The 17,182-nt window shown below is 44.0% G+C and overlaps 1 protein-coding gene across 3 annotated transcripts in view; it reads right to left on the bottom strand.

The window, feature by feature from the left end:
* Positions 1–2,430: 2,430 nt before the first annotated feature.
* Positions 2,431–17,182, bottom strand: part of OGG1 (8-oxoguanine DNA glycosylase) — a 46,148-nt gene continuing 31,396 nt past the window's right edge. For all 3 annotated transcript variants that reach the window (XM_069206143.1, XM_069206144.1, XM_069206146.1), the window contains 3 exons: positions 13,083–13,230; positions 9,646–9,695; positions 2,431–6,879 (listed from right to left, as the gene is read on the bottom strand). In XM_069206143.1, the coding sequence (XP_069062244.1) occupies positions 6,793–6,879; positions 9,646–9,695; positions 13,083–13,230 (285 nt within the window). In that variant the 3' untranslated portion in view covers positions 2,431–6,792. The remainder of the gene's footprint in view (positions 6,880–9,645; positions 9,696–13,082; positions 13,231–17,182) is intronic.

Here is a 17,182-nt window from a genome sequence, read left to right as displayed (position 1 = left end):
AAGAGCTCTTTGGTGTTGTGAGGGGTGGCACTGATATGGGCCTGCAGGGCAGCTTTTCTGGTGACTCTGATGAGATGGTCTTCAGGCGACTTGCTGTTCCTCCATCTTTTCTCTAGCAGGGAAGCGGTGTTGGTGTCGTTGCCGTTGTTAATGTGGTAGTTGAGATTGCAGAGGAGGAAGTAGTTCGAGGAGGCGAGAGCATGAGGAGAAATAATGTTGACGATGGACTCGCTGAAGGCTGGTCCGGGCCGGGTGGCCTGTAGATGAGGGTGCTGCTAAAGGTTGACTTTGGGGTAGTGTGTATCTGGAAATGAAGGTGGGGGGGGGGGTGTTCTTCTGCGTTGGTTGTCATGCGGAGGGAGGTTCTGTGTACGATGGCCAGGCCGCCACCTGGGCGAGAAGGCCAGTCTTTGCAGAGCAGTTTATAGTCGCTAGGGATGGCAGTAGCGACGTCCAGTGCAGATTCTGGGTTTGTCCATGTTTCAATGAGAAAGGTGATGTCCGGGCGTGTGGAGTCTAGTAGATGCAAGATGGCAGTCGACGGAGCGTCCTGTGTTCAGCGTGTGTAGGGTCTCTGCGTTGTAATAATGGAAGGTCGACAGACCAGGGTTCATGGTGATTAGCACGGTCCAGGTCCGGACGGGCGCAGGCGGGCTTGCCTTTGGCGCGCCAGTGGCACTGCTACCACTAAGAAGGGGAGGGAGGCAGGGGGTCCAGTCAGGTGGTAGGGGTGGCAAAGCGCTTCGCAGGGAGGGGGCGGGCCACAGAGACAGCAGCGGCAGGGAATGGAACGTAGGAAACACGGGGCGCGTGAAAGGCTGAAGGAGACAGAGACAAGAAAGAAAGAAAAGAAAAATAAAGATGACAGAAAAATAAGCAAAAGTAAAAAGAGACAGCAAGATAATTACATACAGATGGCCACTAGGCCACCAAGGACGAGGCGCAGGCCTAGGCTGCGGGTGGAGGTGGACCTTGAAACTGAGAGTCAGGGAGGCTCTCAGTTCGAAACGTAGCAGAGGCAGCAGCAGCAGCAACAGGTGGAGCTCTGCAGAGGAGAGCGAGCAGACGCTGACCAGGAGGTCAGGTGAGCCGCCCCTTGGGTGTAGTGCTCATAGGGTCATGTGTGGGGGAGGGAACAGATGGGGTACTCGAGGCCCCTTCCTGTGAGGAATCTTTTGAATCTTAACAAAATAATTTCCAAAACACTAAGGTGGCTTCTTTTTTCTTTAATTTGGCTCCTGCATATTTACTTCGAAAGTATGTGACAACATGCTTCATCTCTCTATCATTGAACGTTCCTTCATTTGGCCAAGGATATGTATGCTTTTGAGTAGCTTTAAACAACTCCTGGTTACACTTTTGTAATTTCTTTCTGTCACTGGGGAATACCTTCTGCATATGTTGTAAGGGAGTCGCCTTGTTCAGTTGTTCTTAATCTTTTACCTTTTCTGCTACCAGATTTTTGTAAGTTTAAAATAGACTCACACAACCTTTCTGGTGGGAAATAATTTTGTCTACTTTTTCTACTTTACTGTTTTTACAATAAGCTTTCAGTTTTTAGTTCTGTCTACCAAGTCTTATGAGGCACATTACAGTATAACTTTTCATTACGTGCAATGTACATGCGAAAAAACAGTTTGCATATTTATAAAATATCTCGCAACAACATCACACTGTGGCCACACTTCATTCTACTGCACGCGGTTGCCTTAAGTCAATCAACAAACCACACTTCAATACAAAACATATCGCATGCGGTACCCTTCCGGACTTACAAATTGACAAAGACAAATATTTCTGCTGACTGGGCAACACATGTACACAATCCTTCAACAATTAAAAAACAAATTGCATGTGGTACCCTTCTGGCCCTACAAATTCACAAAGACATGTATTTCTGCTGATTGTGCAACACATGTATGCAACCCTTCAACAATAAAAAAACAAATCGCACGTGGTGCCCTTCTCGCCTTACAAATTGACAAAGACATATATGTCTGCTGATTGCGCAACACATGTATGGAATCCTTCAACAATTAAAAAAACAAATTGCATGTGGTAACCTTCTGACCTTATGAATTCACAAAGACATATGTTTCTGTTGATTGTGCAACACACATACGTAACCCTTCAACAATAAACAACAAATCACTCGTGGTGCCCTTCTCGCCTTACAAATTCACAACAACATATATTTCTGCAGATTGTGCAACACATGTACTCAACTCAACCCTAAATAAAAGACATATTGCATGCGGTATATTACAGTTAACTATGCGTTTAGTATTGCCAAGAGGAGCGTGCTTATTTAGAACGAGGATCGTGGTTTGCTTTGTCCTCACCTTTAAGGGGATGGCGGTCCCAAGAGCCTTACGAACCCCCCCATGCACAGGCAGAACTTCAATTAACTCGGCTTCTGCTCACCTCATCAAATTTGTGTGCACTGGTCTCTCTGCAGTGGGGGTCAGGCGGTCTTCCTGCGCCAGCCGCCAGGTGGGGCTGTAAAGGAACCTCCTGGGGTGGCTTACCAACAGTTATGGGATGAAGGAATATGCACTCATAACTCAGAAATGACCACGCAGATTCCTCTTGCCAGTTCCAAAGACAGTATTTACTAAATGTTGCAACATGGAGAAAAACCTGCAGGACCTGCCTCTTCGGTTTTCTTCTAATGCATGTTCACAGAGAGTCCCTTTTATACTAATCAGTACAATACTTTATTACATTTTATTAACAATAGATAACTTGCAAATTTACAGATTAAAATAAAAAAGACATTACTTGCTCTTTATTATACATTCGAAAATGGTTTATGACCTAGCATTATTTGACCTATGACTGCGTCCGTACTCTTTTGTAAATGTAATTTGTTTGAAGTGTGTGCTGACAGCATGGTGTGTCTGAGTGCTCAGAATTTGGTTTCTTCCCTGCATCCATTGTAAGTCGCGCACCTGTGTGCTTTGGGCTAATTCAGTTATGTGCCTGGTGTCTCATCAGTCCGCGATCTGTTTGTAGGCACTGACAGAGTACCAAGGACTCATGTGCTAATGTCGTAAATACCTGCAGGTTGGTCAGGCATGAGTTGAGCATTACAGATGACCCTTTCGTGTTCCTTATTCCGCTACATCCTTGAATGGTTCATTTCACCTTGCTCATGTCAGTGTGATGCTTTGGCTAAACTGATTTGTGAACAATGGTGCAGCCTCTATTGGTGCTTGAGGTTGCGCAATTTTTTCACATATTCACAGTAGTGCGCTTATTTTTTACATTTGCTGCAACAAAACTGTGCTATGTGCGTTTTGTACTGCATATGTTCTTATGTGTGAATTTCAATTCCTACAGTCTAAAACTATTCTTTAGGAGCTGTCTGGTTTGGCGACTGGAAAGAAAGGGTGTGTTCATGTGCATCTGATCTAATATCACTTTCATACCACGTTTTGCTTCTGGCTTTAAAGGGTATTGAGCTTGCGGTTATGATTCACTGCGTAAGGGAATTTCATGTGGTCTAGAGTGTTTATTCCACCCAGCTTGGTATTTATATAAGGCCAGAGCTTGTCTCACAGCCCATTCACTGGCATACATTTTCCTGATGTCTTCTAGTACTATAGGAGAGAAAGCTACCCTTATGATTTCCTCCCCACATGGTACTGGGGACCAGTCTTCTTCTGCTAAGATGATGTCATAGTCATCAGATAAGTGTGTCCAAAAGACTGCTTTAATATTATGTGGCATATCCCCTTCAATCTGTATGTTTAGGTTGTAAACCCGCTCAGGAGGAATTAAATGTTGATCTAGAGTCTTGATCTGTACAAAGTCATCAGCTGGATTTGCATCCAGAAACCTCTGAAGCATCTGATGTACTATTGTGATTTCTGTGGCGCTGTATAGAAGCACCCCTGCCCAGGTCCTGTTGCGCAGTAGGACTCGAAGCTGTATCAGCATGTTTCCTAGAAAGTCCTGCCACTTTCTTCTTCTTTGTTGGGGTTTTAGAATCCAAAGATTTCTCTTCTCTCTTTATGCTGACGTCAGTATCATGTCCATGCTATGAATAGGGGTGGGCAGATCGTTTCATTCTACCTGCAATGGAAGCAGAATTCAGTGACACCCTGTTACCCTTATAATGCACAGTTCTGGCCAAATTCCTCCAATTGCCAAGTTGATTCTCTACCCGAGCGGCAGCAAAATCAACTCGAATGGCGGAGGGCTCTTGCGCACCGCATGGTGCAGTTCACGCTGTTTTTTGGAGCGCTGCTCGTGCTACTGGAGCTAAATTGCAGCCAGGCCGCCCGCCAGTGCCAAACCACCATAATGCGACACAGGCGGCCTAAACGCTGCCGGCCCTATTATGGTTTCCCCGCTGAGCCAGCGGGTGGAAACAGTGTTTCCGCCTGCCGGCCCAGAGGGGAACAAGTCCTTAACATTGCAGCCGGCTCCAAGTGGAGCCGGCTGCAATGTGGTGGTGCAGCAGGTGCAGCAGCAGTGGAATGTGCAATGGGGCTGTGCATGGGGGCCCATTCCAAGTGCATGGGCAGTGCAGGGGCCCCGAGTCCCCCATTCTGCCAGCCTTTCCATGGCGGTGTTTACCGCAATAGACAGGACAGGCTGGCGACTGGGGACTCGTAATCCCAAGGGCAGCGCTGCACGGATTACAACTGCCAGGACCACCAGGCTGCAGGCTGGCGGCAGCCTGGTGGTGTCGGCAGTTGCACTGTGGCAGCTCTGCCACTGTCATAATGTTGTGGTCGGACTGCCACTTTGGCGGTGGTGCGACCGTGACCCTGGTGGTCTAATGACAGCCAGGGTCATAATGACCCCTTACATGTATTGCACAGCCTGTACCGGAGGGCTGCTAGTTCTGGCGGATTACAACTGCCGGGCAGCCCGCGGAAGCCTGGCAGTGTCGGCGGCTGGACCGTGGCAGCTCTGCCACGGTCATAATGTTGTGGTCGGACTGCCACTTTGGCGGTGGTGCAGCTGTGACCCTGGAGGTCTAGTGACCGCCAGGGTCATAATGACCCCCTAAATGTATTGCACAGCCTGTACCGCTGGTGCTACTAGTTCTGAAAGTTTTGCACAGCCTGTAGGGAGTGTTCTCAAACGTTTTGCACAATTTGTTCTATCTAAAAAAAAAATCACCCTACCAGTCAAATTTAAAGATTACCTTATGGACTGATGTGCTGTTCTTATTTGACTTCATTTACTTCAACTTCTTTTTTCTGTTTGTCTTGCAGGAAAGGAGATGTAGTTTTCTGTTTATTTTGCAGGAAAAGAGAATGTGTGTGTGTGTGTGTGTATAGAATTTTAATATGTCATGTGCTCTGTTTTTCTGCGTTCAGACATGCAGACTTTGGCTTCTTACTGGAATGCAGCCGGATCTCTTGCAGTCTTTGCTCCTTCGTGGGCCTTGTATGTGGATTACTAACTCTGCTGGATTCCTAATTCTTCAAAATAAAGTACATTAATTCATGGTACCGGTTAACGTCTCTGCCTGAATTATTACAGCCGTAAAGCCCCATCCTTGCAGATGTATATTTCCCACCTGTCTCTCTGCCTTGTCTAGGAAAGCACTATTTGCGTGGGGAAGAACATCTTGCACGCTTCAGCCATCTTTTGCTCTCTTTTTTGCTTGGCCTGTGGAGGGGGGGGATGTGTAGAATGGTAGGGGGTGGAATGGCAATCCATGGCCTGGAAATCAATACTGCCTGACATTCCTGACAAGTCTGAGATGCCTGAGTAGCAATCATTCTTTGCACATCTCAGAACATGCAATTAACTAAATCAAAGGCAATTTTCTGCAGATGTGATGCTTTCCTAATTCGTCACTCTACATGAAATGATTGTTGAAAAAAAAAACACACACACATGCACATTATTCTATGCTGTGGATTCATTTTTCACTTTCTTCTCATTAGCTCCCACTTTCCTCTCATTAGCTCCCAATACCGTGGTCTGAACTATCCACAGCACTGATAGCAATAGGCCAAAACCATTATCTGCTGTTGTGCCATCTTACTGGGCAGATGGCCCTTGCACCCACACTGCCAAATCTAGCTACATGGTGACAGTGTCCTCTGACCAGTGGTTTGCCTGTTTCTGGCTGGTGACATCCTATATCAGAAGCAGGACATTGGTTTAAAAGAAACTGAGTTGATAAATCAAGGCAACCCACATCTGTGGCTCTCTGCTGGTATCTCCAATACGTATAAAAAAGAAATTGCTCAATGCGTGCACTGAGGTCACATTTGTCTCAGTGCAATTGCACGTTCTATGATCAAATCCACCAGGGCAACCAGGTAAGGCAGTGCACATCAGAAATTAAGGCCAACAGAAAAAGGAGAATTGTCAAAACAACAAAAAATAGCCACAAACATGGCATCGCCGTCAGCAGAAACCTTGATGCAGGATGGATCGCGTTCTTGTGACTCTTTGTTCTCAAACGCTTGAAACTGCGATAGCATTTAAACCAAGATGATGCTCACACGAATATAAATATTTCCACTTAGTTCAGTCTTCATGGGCTGAATAATTTAAGCTTTGGAACGTGTGATCTAGGACAAAATGGAAACAACATTTTTGGCTTCTAGATAAGAAAAAAACTTTTATGAAAAATATAACCTTCTCAATTAAATAGTCATTCCTCCACTGCGCAGGGAAGGAAAACATATTTGATGCACAGACCTTCCGGGTAAAGGTCCAAAAGCGAAGCCTCACCATGGTGGTTCCCACATATGTCTCATGAATTTATCAGAGGGGTAAGGAGTGGTCTTTTCATAAATCAGTGCTCATGTTTGATCAGGTTTTCCTCTTTTCTGGTCTCCTCTTTGTCGCCTTATGCTCGGGAAGATCCTTAAACTTTTTCAAGTCAGCGCAGAACAAGACCTAGAAATGAAACACAATAAATCAAAGTATTAATGAGGAATGGAATAACAAAAGCAGAGGAAGAAGTAAATTAAATTAACTTATTTGATTGTGGGGTTTGGCATCACAGAGATGTCCAAATAGAAGCATGGAGTTAAAGGCTTTGCAAATGTCATCCGACCAGGCGATGGACTTTGTGTAAGAGGGACTGGAATGAATTAGATATGCTGCAAGAGTTTTGTAAAATGAAAATTAATTTATGGAAGGGAGTAAGTGGTGTTAAGTGGGAAGGCATTAGATGCCTGGGAGGGACTGAGGAGAATGATTGTTTTCTGAATTGTGCTTTCTTCTGCCAGAAGTGCTTGGTGTAGCTTGAAGAAGGTGTTCTTTATGAATCGTGAATTGCATTTTTTAAGTGATGAAGAATATGGTGTTCACAAATGAAACACAGGTATGTGGTTAAAAGCTATCAGATATGACAACCAATCAACAGAGGAGCCGGAACTGTACATCTACTGAATTTTCTGGAAACCCCCCAAAGTAGACTCCTGGAGTGTCATGTTTATTGACATCTCCCAGAAAAGAAGAATAGACGTAGACTGAATAGATTAAAAACCAATACAATTAAATTTATTATTGAATCACACAAATAAGGAGAGAGGTCAGGCATCTGCAGAGGGGAGAGGTGCAGGAGATCTGTGCCCCACTTGATGTAGGAGAACATCTGAGGATATCCAGCTTTGTCAGATTTACAGAGGGTCAGATTTTCTACAATTTTGTCCACTTTTCTTTAGATGCATTCCTCCTTCCCAGTATTTCAGGTGGTACTCATTACTGAACTGTCCAATTAAAGCACACAGCTGACCCACGGCCCCCACCACGAATGGCGTAAAAGGTTTTAGAAGATTATATCCAATTATACAGGCTTAATGTTGAGGCCAAAGCAATTAGTAAATCTAAATGAAGCACAATTATTCTCCTTCAATGGGAGTTTATTGTTCTCAGGGCTCAGAGTAATGTCACAATTAATTTTGGACTCCTCATTGCTTGTTGACAAACTGGCTATATTGTTTATACAAAACAACCTGAGTTTCTCTCTCATTGTCTATCTTATGTTACTCAGAATGCCTCTGTCAAAAACATCCCTGGTATTTACTGTTACTTATCTATAATTCTGTATATTCTGCTACAAACTGTTAAAGCCTTTGGTGAGCAAGGAGCCAGAAAGAGGGATTTAGGCCTAGCACTTCTTGTCCACTCCTCAGGGTCAGTGGTGAAGGTGACTGACGGCTGAAGCACAGAGGAGGGTGAAAGACATCAAGTGCAGATATCAACCAAGATACTCTCTCATAAGAAGACAAAGTCCACAAAACTAAGACGTTCCCAGGAGTACATACAGAACTTCCTACTTTTCTGGTGTGACATGGGATGACAAAGTAATTTGCCCAGGATATGATACTTGTTGAAGCAGAGAATCTAGGGATACATTGTGTGTCTCCTGGCGGCCGCTGAATACTAAATAAATTGGATAGTCTGAAGCAATGCTGGATTTGGAAGACCAGTATTTCCCAAGGGTTTTTACTCATTTTTTTGTAAGCATATTCAAGGGTTTTTACTCTTACCCTAAAGCAATCTTAAGAGCATTTGGATTTGATTTAGCAGACAAAGTACAATCTGTCAGGTTGGGAGGGGAGGTTACCTCCACCACCATGACAGGTGTGGAAATAGGAAACTGAACCCTAACTCCATCTTGTGAAGAGACTCCATTTTGTGTCATTTAATCAAACAAGTGTGAAAGTAAACTCATAAAGTATGCTCTACACCCTGAGTTTTGGTACATAGATAGTCACAAGGCGCAGGCAGAGAAAGAGCACAAACAGTTCCATTAAGCACAGGTTTTCTTATCTAGAAGCAGCAGAACAACCCCAGCCCAGGGAGTGTAGGGCATAACATATGCATCAGTTATTTGTATTCAATGCCTGTTGAAGTGTATATATATTTACAGCAGTCAGATTATCTATGAGACTCTCCCTTGTACGTGACTTTGCATACAGAACTACTGTGGGTCTCCCTGCCGTGAAATAAAGTGTATTCCGAGAACCCAAGATGGAAGGCTGTGATACTTTCTAACGGCAGAGCGAGGAAAATTGTCCGGAGTTGGCACAGACTACCATCCACCAAATTTAGAGATGACCACAGGATCAGCGGCCATCTCTGTATGTTGAATGGAACCTGCGTCACAGCAGTTAAAGCTACAAAACGTGTGCTAGACAGTCACCGTCGGTTTTGACGGCAGCCCACCAAGCTTTTTAAAAAATTTGTGTTTCAAAAACAAGCTGTCAAAGTAGGCGTTTGTTTTTGAAAAACAAAAGACTAATGACTCCCACACCCAGGTAGTTTTTTTTCCAAGGTGTTTGGGTCATTCATTTCCTGTCCCTTATCACTGGGTTTATGCTGGCTGTGACAGACAGAAAAAATGGAAATCATGTCCATCCTAAACAGAACAGTGTAGTGCCCTTCCTCCGGCTGACCCTTTTCTGTCAGGCCATCAGAGGAAGCTTACTGTCAACAGAGACAACAGGGCTTCGTCGACGCAATGCTGAGGCTCAGCCAGTCTCCAAAAGAGGCCAATGGACCAAGAGTTTGGAGGAATGGGTACTCCGTCTCATTTGTGATGCAAAACCCTGTCTGCCAAACTCTAAATGAGTCCCTATTGCCAATCCCAAAAGTGTAGACAGTCTTTCCAATAACTTATCATGCTCAAAATATACTTTGCTAGATACTTACCGAGTGAGCCCACCCAGCATATGGTCCCCAAAGTGTTTGGAAAAAAGATCCTGTGAAAATAAAACAGGAAATAGAGTTTTGAAAATCATTTTGCATCTAATTAATAAGCATCCTCCAATTTATTAACCATGGGTATGTTATACACAAAGGTTTATTGTTAGTACATGTTTGAATCTGTGGTGTGAGTAGAAGGTCTCACTTACAGTGGCATCAGAATGCAGAGTTTGACGGATGGTTTTAATATAAATATCCAGTCCCAACGAGTTAACCTGGTTTCTGTGTATAACGCCTAAGCTCATCCCTTTTAGCTCCACCTAACCTCCCACTCTTTGAGTTCTGGGTTATTCTCTGAGCTACACGTACACATATTAGTATGTGTGAAGTCCTAGAGATTCCATACACAATTGTGTATAGTAGGTGATTGAAATGAGGCTAGGTTTACGTACAAATTATATCACAACTCCTAACAGAGAGAGCAGTGGCAGCTGATTCTTTTTCACAGTGGTGGAGCGATCGGGGGGCACTGCAGGAATACGCAACCCCAAAGCTCTCCATAGTGGTCTTTTATAAACTTTGTTTATGATGGGCCATGATTAAGAGTTCTGCAGTTGCGGCTGAAGGCAGTCATAGTGTGTAAAAAGAAATTAAACAGTACACTAAATTAAAACAATAAAAACAACTTATGTACCTACTACAGTCCTCTCAGGTCCCAAAGTACAGCAGCAAGGGGTTTCTGAGCCAACTCCCCTAACCAATCCGTACACTGCTCTCATGCTGGTAGTCAGCATGAGAGAAGCCCCAGGACTGGTTGGAGTGGGCTGGCTCAGCGCTCCTGCAGGCACTGGAGGCCTGTACCTGCTCTTCACCCAGGTGTCTAAGACAGCTTGGGTGGAGAGGTTTAAAGTGTGCATGTCTATCTGGCCATCGCAAGACAGCCAGCCAAAGTGACATGCGCACTTTAAACTTTAAATGTGCACCACTCATCAACCCCTGCTGCCACTCAGCAGTGGTGACCTCGCCTCAGCACTTGGCTCGGGCTGGCCGGCTGCACTAAAAAGTAAACAGTAATAAAATCATCTTAGTACAGTTTTATTTTTTATTTTTGCTGTGCTGGTAGCAGAGTGGGCGATGCTCCTCCGTCCAAATGGAGGCTCCACCTCTGATAGAGGTAAACAAGGTGAGCGCAATCTAAATTGACAAATTATCTTTTTCAGATCGTGTCACCTCTACACTTCAGATTTGATACTGATTCCATTAACTATTTAAAGATTACAAATTAATGACAGCATTACATGTCTCTAGTCAGGAATATTCAACACCATGGCTGGCAGAAAACATGTGCTGTCTAAAACCACATATCATCATTTATAAGTGGCTGTAATAAGTTTCCCCAACAGGGCATCTTCCCAGGCAGTACTCCTTCTAGTGTAACGTTTAGGGGAATAAGGGAAATAAAATACATGCACCGTAAGCACATGCTTCTGATGTAGGTAGTAAGCTACAGCCGTACAGTGAGTCAAACAGACATCAAGGAACAAAAAAATGCAAGTGAATGCATCCCAAGTTCTCAGACTTTTTGTAAGGTTTGAAGTGTGGGGGACCCGTCAAATCATGTGCCCCTAAAAGAATAAGTACTTCAGAAAGAACAGGAAATTTACAGTCCACAAAAGGTTAAAAAATACGAACAAGGGCTGCCTCAAAGACCATTACTAAATAAGTCATTGTGCCATCTACAGAAATGTTTCATCTTTCTACAGAAATGTTAGGGCCTAGAAAAGAATACGGCGGACCGTGGGCAACCACCAATGATATCTCAGAACTGAAGTGATATTGAAAGTACGCCTCTGGCCAAGGAATGGGGGCAGCGTTCCACACCTGACACATCTATAAGAATCTATTATCACATATCATGTCATGATGAGGTACAAGAAATGACCTTCAAACCTTCTCATAATCAGAAAGAATAAGATGGAAAAAATCAATGTACACAGACTGGATTCGATGTTTGGCTTTGGGAGTAACTCCAGTAGCCATCAATGGACAATGTAAGACATTTTACACTCCACCGTCAGCAGCTCTTTGACGCTCGCTATCATGACCTTTGTGGTTTGAAGACTGAGTTCAGAAGCCGCCGGGCTTCAAAGTAAAGAACCAACCGGGACTCTTTACACTGATAAACCAGCTGCAGGTGGGAGGACAAAAATGTGGAACCTGTCTGTAACTCCACAATCATCTGACCTTGGTAGAAGGCTTCCTTGGGAGCACCATGCGTGAAAACCTCAAATGAGAGCTCCCACTCCATTATGGCATCAACGCTTGGGTGCATCACAGCTCCTGGGTTTCTTGGTGCACGGCGAAAAACACAACATTACATTTTCCAAAGCAGGCAGAGTGGTAAGGGGGCAAATACTGTCTTTTCCCACTCCTGCAAAAGACAAATTTGCTGCTGGCTCAGGTACTAGGGTGATCTTCAGGTGACCTCTTCAAAATGGCAAGATCGACCAGAATGGTCCACTCCTATCGGGGCCAGTAAACATCCCAAGACAGACCTTCCTCCCAAGACTATTGATGCTTGGATTTTTCACAGTTTTGGTGGGTGGTAATAACTGAGCCACAATTAATCATTCTTTTGATCTTCTTGTCCGCTGGCCTCTGCATCTGCAGGAGACCATAACATTTTCACTCGCTCTCCCAGTTCTGGACTCTAGCTAGGCCTACTGAACCAGGCAGTAACCAGCGGTTGGGCATCTGAGCTCTGCAATCGAAGTAAATAATGGACCAGGACTCGTGGAGCTATCAATGCTTGTCAAAGAACACTACAAGCAAGAAGCATTGCTCACCCAAGTGTGTAATCTTCACATTCCAGATGTAACACACAATAACGCAAAGGACTGAAAACAAGCATCAAGAGAGTTAAGAGCTCTATGAATGAATCTCATTCATGTATTGTGGGGCTCAGTTTTGATACTGGCAGTAGAAATGTATGTCTAGACATATTCAATGATAATTTTTAGAATATTACAAACATGACTTGAACTGGAAACCACATGTGTACACACACACACACTCTCACACACGTCAGAGCTTATGATTCTTTCCTTCACCCAATCATACTTGCCACAACCTGTGAATCTTTCCTTCATTCTCTCACACTAGCCACATCCAATACATCTTTCCTTTCCTGACTACAGAAATGTGAAGTTCCCATTAATGTACTCTTCAAATGGCATGTTTAGGTAACACAAACTGAAAAAGTTCATTTGCGAGTTTAGATTGTACTTTCATTATTGACCTCTATCTGTTAGGAGATGTGATATAATTTCTACCCCACTCCCTTTAAGCTCTAGCCCAACAGCCAGTCAAACAAGGCCCATCCTGCCTGCTCCTCATCTCACAGCAAGCATGCCACAACCGCCCACAAGCCCCAAAGTCCTTACCAATCTCCTTGTAAACCCGATCCGTCAGACTTTTGTTGCCTGAGCCCAGCTGGGGCATGTAATCCCTTTTTGCGATCTGCCAGACGTGGGTGTCTACAGGAACTGCGCCAGGTTTATCAAGCGCCATCAAGCAAACACAGTCCGCTACCTGAAGAAGAAAACCAGCATTATAGGTACCTCTTTCATTTAAAGAAAATCACAGCACACATGTTCACCTCTGGAACAGCATGCCTTTGTCGGCAGTGTTACCTGGATATTAAGCCCCACCACATGTTTTAGTCTTTGAGTGGTTGGGTCTTGAGAGGGCTGCATCAGTTTCAATTTTTTGTTTCTTGTTTATTGCTCAGTTTCTATTTCCTCAAGATCCATTCAGTTTAGTAATAAAGGAATAAAAGTGAAGTTGCCTTCTTTTTATGAATTGTGTCTTTTTGTTTTGTCGAGTGCAGCTGTGGTTCCTTTGGTCTACTTGTGAGCGGAAGGAGACCCTGGAGGAGTCCAAAACTTCACGTGCAGCCACCATGCAGCGGATCATCCCCTTTCCTTGGAGGTTTTAAGAGATACTAAGGATCTGATTACAAGTTGCTCTTTCAATTCCGACCCATGCGTAAACTCTTGTTTACGCATGGGTCGGAAATACGAGTTTGAAGACATTTAACACATCTGATAATTCTCAGATGCGTTAAACAGCTGAACACTCGTTAAATTTCAGCAGGTCAAACTTTTGAAATGTAACAGGGAAAAGCACATGGTATTTACGGTACCAATCGGATTTTGGTGCGTTAAACTGCAAAATCGGAATGTTATTCTCCCGACACTTGTAATAGATGGTATTTATTGCACTCGGTAAATAACGAACCCCATGGTATGGTTATTTAACAGGTGTGAGATATAGAACCTATATTTATAATCAGGCCCTTAGATTTAGGTTGGAGCTGCTAAGAGACTGAAATTACCCGTGTTTTAAATACCATAGAAATCCAATCATGAAGAAAAGCCTGAACAGATCTGTGTTGTGATATAGAGCTTCTTGTAGTTACAGGCTCCGCCCACTACTCCACAAGGCGGGAGCTCCAAGCAGTGAACAGTCCTGAGTGCAGGACCTGTAAAGGGACAAACACTGCTTCCAGGATGAATGTGCATCCTTTAGAAAAGATTGTAGGAAAGATGTGGAACAGGAGGTCTCCTGCGAGATAGGAATGGGAGATTCCAGTGCAGTTAAGGTACAAGGGAATGAGCAACCTGAGAAAAACTAGCGAGGAAATTCCCTATTTGGTGCACTCTGATGACAGCATGTATTGTCAGACACAGAGGGTAATAATACCTTTGTCAAGTTAAAGATTAAATCATACAGTGCAAGTTCAAAAATCTATAGAATTTGTTTTAGGAAACAATAGCACAAAAGACAACTATTTACATGAAACTAGCTGACCCGCATGCATGGGTGTTGGGTCTGCAATCAATGCATGGAAAAAGTTTGCTGCCTAAAGGAGCTTGCACTATCTGTGTCACAGCCGGCGGGCCCATGTTGCAATTATGTAGTTGCTGTCTTGAGATACACAACAGAGATAGTTCCTGGGAGCGGGCATGAGTAGTTGGAGTCCTGTGCTGCTAAATCACGTCTTCCAAACACAAAAATACAGCGTGCGTTAGAATATGTGTGTGCTTTGTATGGAGAAGGTTGGCCCAAGCACAACAATGGAGCTGGGTGTACACAACTACTGGTGTGACCTGCAAGATTTGACCAGGCCCTTCTGTACAATCAACTAAATTGTGAACTTACTGTCAAGCAGGTCTCCGATGTACTATTTGGAGTCTGGTTAGTGGGTACAAGGAAACAAGTATATGCACAGTTTGAGTGTGTAAGATTCACTGGCCCTGAGTCATACTCTTTGGAATCAGTCTCCCTGGTCAAACAACAAGTAGACGGTTGTGGTTGAGCTAATGACTTGCCCACACACTCAGGGCAGGCAGGTGGGGGATCCCGTCTCACTAGGTAAGATGAAGGTAAATCTTCCTGGGTAATGAGACACGCAAGGTGGTACTTCGTCTGCCTCCCTGATGGCTTCTTCATAGAGCCCTCTCCACCAGATGTAACTCTCCTTAGCCAGATTCACAATGTCTTTACCCAGCTCACATCTGGGACTTGTTCAGTCTCCTAATATGGCAAAGTATCATTGGTCTTAGACACAGGGTGGGGGCATTCCAGGAGCCAAGGCACATGTGGTGAACCCACACAAATATATTTGGTTGTTAGTCATAAGCAGCGTATAGGTTTCATCTGAAAAAAGGTACATTCTCTGAAAATGGAAAGGTAACAACTCTGAACATACAGAATGTATCTAAACTTCCAAACTGGCTACTCTTGAAAGAGTCACTTTTACAGCCAAAAACATAATAGATTTCTGTAATGCAATTTGGGAAAATATGACTGAATGCAGATAAACAGAACTGGATATTCCACGCATGTTCATCTGCTACCAAAACTCACCCACTGTAAAATAATACGATTTTTTTAGTAATCCCTATGTCTAGTGGCATTGATATATGGTAACTGTTCTTCTATACTGGTTAAATAAAATTAAGATCAATTGTAAAAATGCCTGTTTGATAACTTAATAAAAGACAGCAGCATGCTAATATATGCTACCTCTGCAGAAATGCGTGAACCTTTGATAAAATGCAGAGAGACAGCAAGCCAACTGTACAGTTTAAGTTATAATTTATTGGTGAGAAGCAGAAGGAACACCAATCACTGTTTCTTTGGCGTAACTCTGGTCCTTCACTTCCACGCTCACTTTAAGCGATGGGCTACTCCCTGGTCAGATGCTGGGTCACTGGAATCCTTTGTGGTGATCAGTGCATTTACTATCAGTCCATCTTCACTAAATGTAGGTCTCAGACACACCCTTCTCAGTCACCAGTAAAGGGGACAGAACGCGAGGGCGTGCACAAAGCAACAAATGAGATGATTTCTACAGTCATGGACTGGCCATGGAATGGACATTTCCAACTAAATTACGTCTGCGCTGCTCTAAGACTGTGATGGTTGTGGCAGAACCGCCTAGGAAAGACTTATCACATAGCCCATAAAATCAGAGATTGGTGGATACTTGTTCCTGAGCCATTTAGTGTGGTTTGTAATCATCCTTTGATTGAAGTTTCAATAGTTTTTTAACATTTTTGTTTTTATCATAAACACAACACAAGATGGGCCGACCACGTATCATTCACTTGGAGTCAAATAAGAACCCCCGACCGACCACTCCTGGATTCTGAGTCTGCACTATCACCTCACTCCCAATACTCAGGTTCTCTTAGAGTCTTCACCCTCCTTTATTCCTGTTACATATCGATCGATGCCAAGGAATACCAGGGCCCTCAACCTCCTAGGCCACATCGACCCCTCTAGCCCTGATTCAGGTATGAGACCACCGGGTTCCATAGTTTGTAAAAAGCGTGGTGTAAATCTAATGCACTGTATGGTAGTTGTGTGCCACCCATAGTGTCCACAATCTCTGCAGCCAAAGATCTACTGTCGGGATCTGGCCTTTGCCTCACAGTAACAGAACTACTTGCTGGGTGGCCAACAGGAGGTGGGAAATGGTTTTCACTCTAACAGAACGTAGAGGATACTGCCCTGTGCGGCATCCCATGGGCTCCGATTCTGGGAAACACTTCCCTTCCTTACCCGTCACCTGTTTAATCCCCCTGGTATGTCGGCCTAGACGGACAGTACTTCGGGCAGCATCCTTCAATTTAAGGACAACTGTGACCTTTCACAACTTACAACTATCTTATGCCCTTTTGTGTTGTCTATTTTGTTGGTGTGAGACTGAGAATTATCTGTATATACTTGTTTGCTTCTACAAGAGCTAAAAGCAATGAAATGGAAAGCTAAGCAAAGGAATCCCTAGTAGTTTGCAATGTTGTCTCAAATATAACTACCCTTCAGTTTTCTGCTGTCTCAGTGAGTTGCCTGAACTGGCATGCGTAGTAAGACTACCCTGGCGTAACATCCCAATCTTGCAGTAGATGGTGACGTAAGCTTCACCTTAACAACTGTCTACACTGTTGGTAGTTACCTAACCCCCAGTTAATGT

The sequence above is a fragment of the Pleurodeles waltl genome, chromosome 9 (genome assembly GCF_031143425.1).
Source record: "Pleurodeles waltl isolate 20211129_DDA chromosome 9, aPleWal1.hap1.20221129, whole genome shotgun sequence".
NCBI classification, from domain to species: domain Eukaryota; kingdom Metazoa; phylum Chordata; class Amphibia; order Caudata; family Salamandridae; genus Pleurodeles; species Pleurodeles waltl.
Note: the sequence above shows the minus strand (reverse complement) of the source record. Positions and strands in the feature narration are given on the sequence as shown.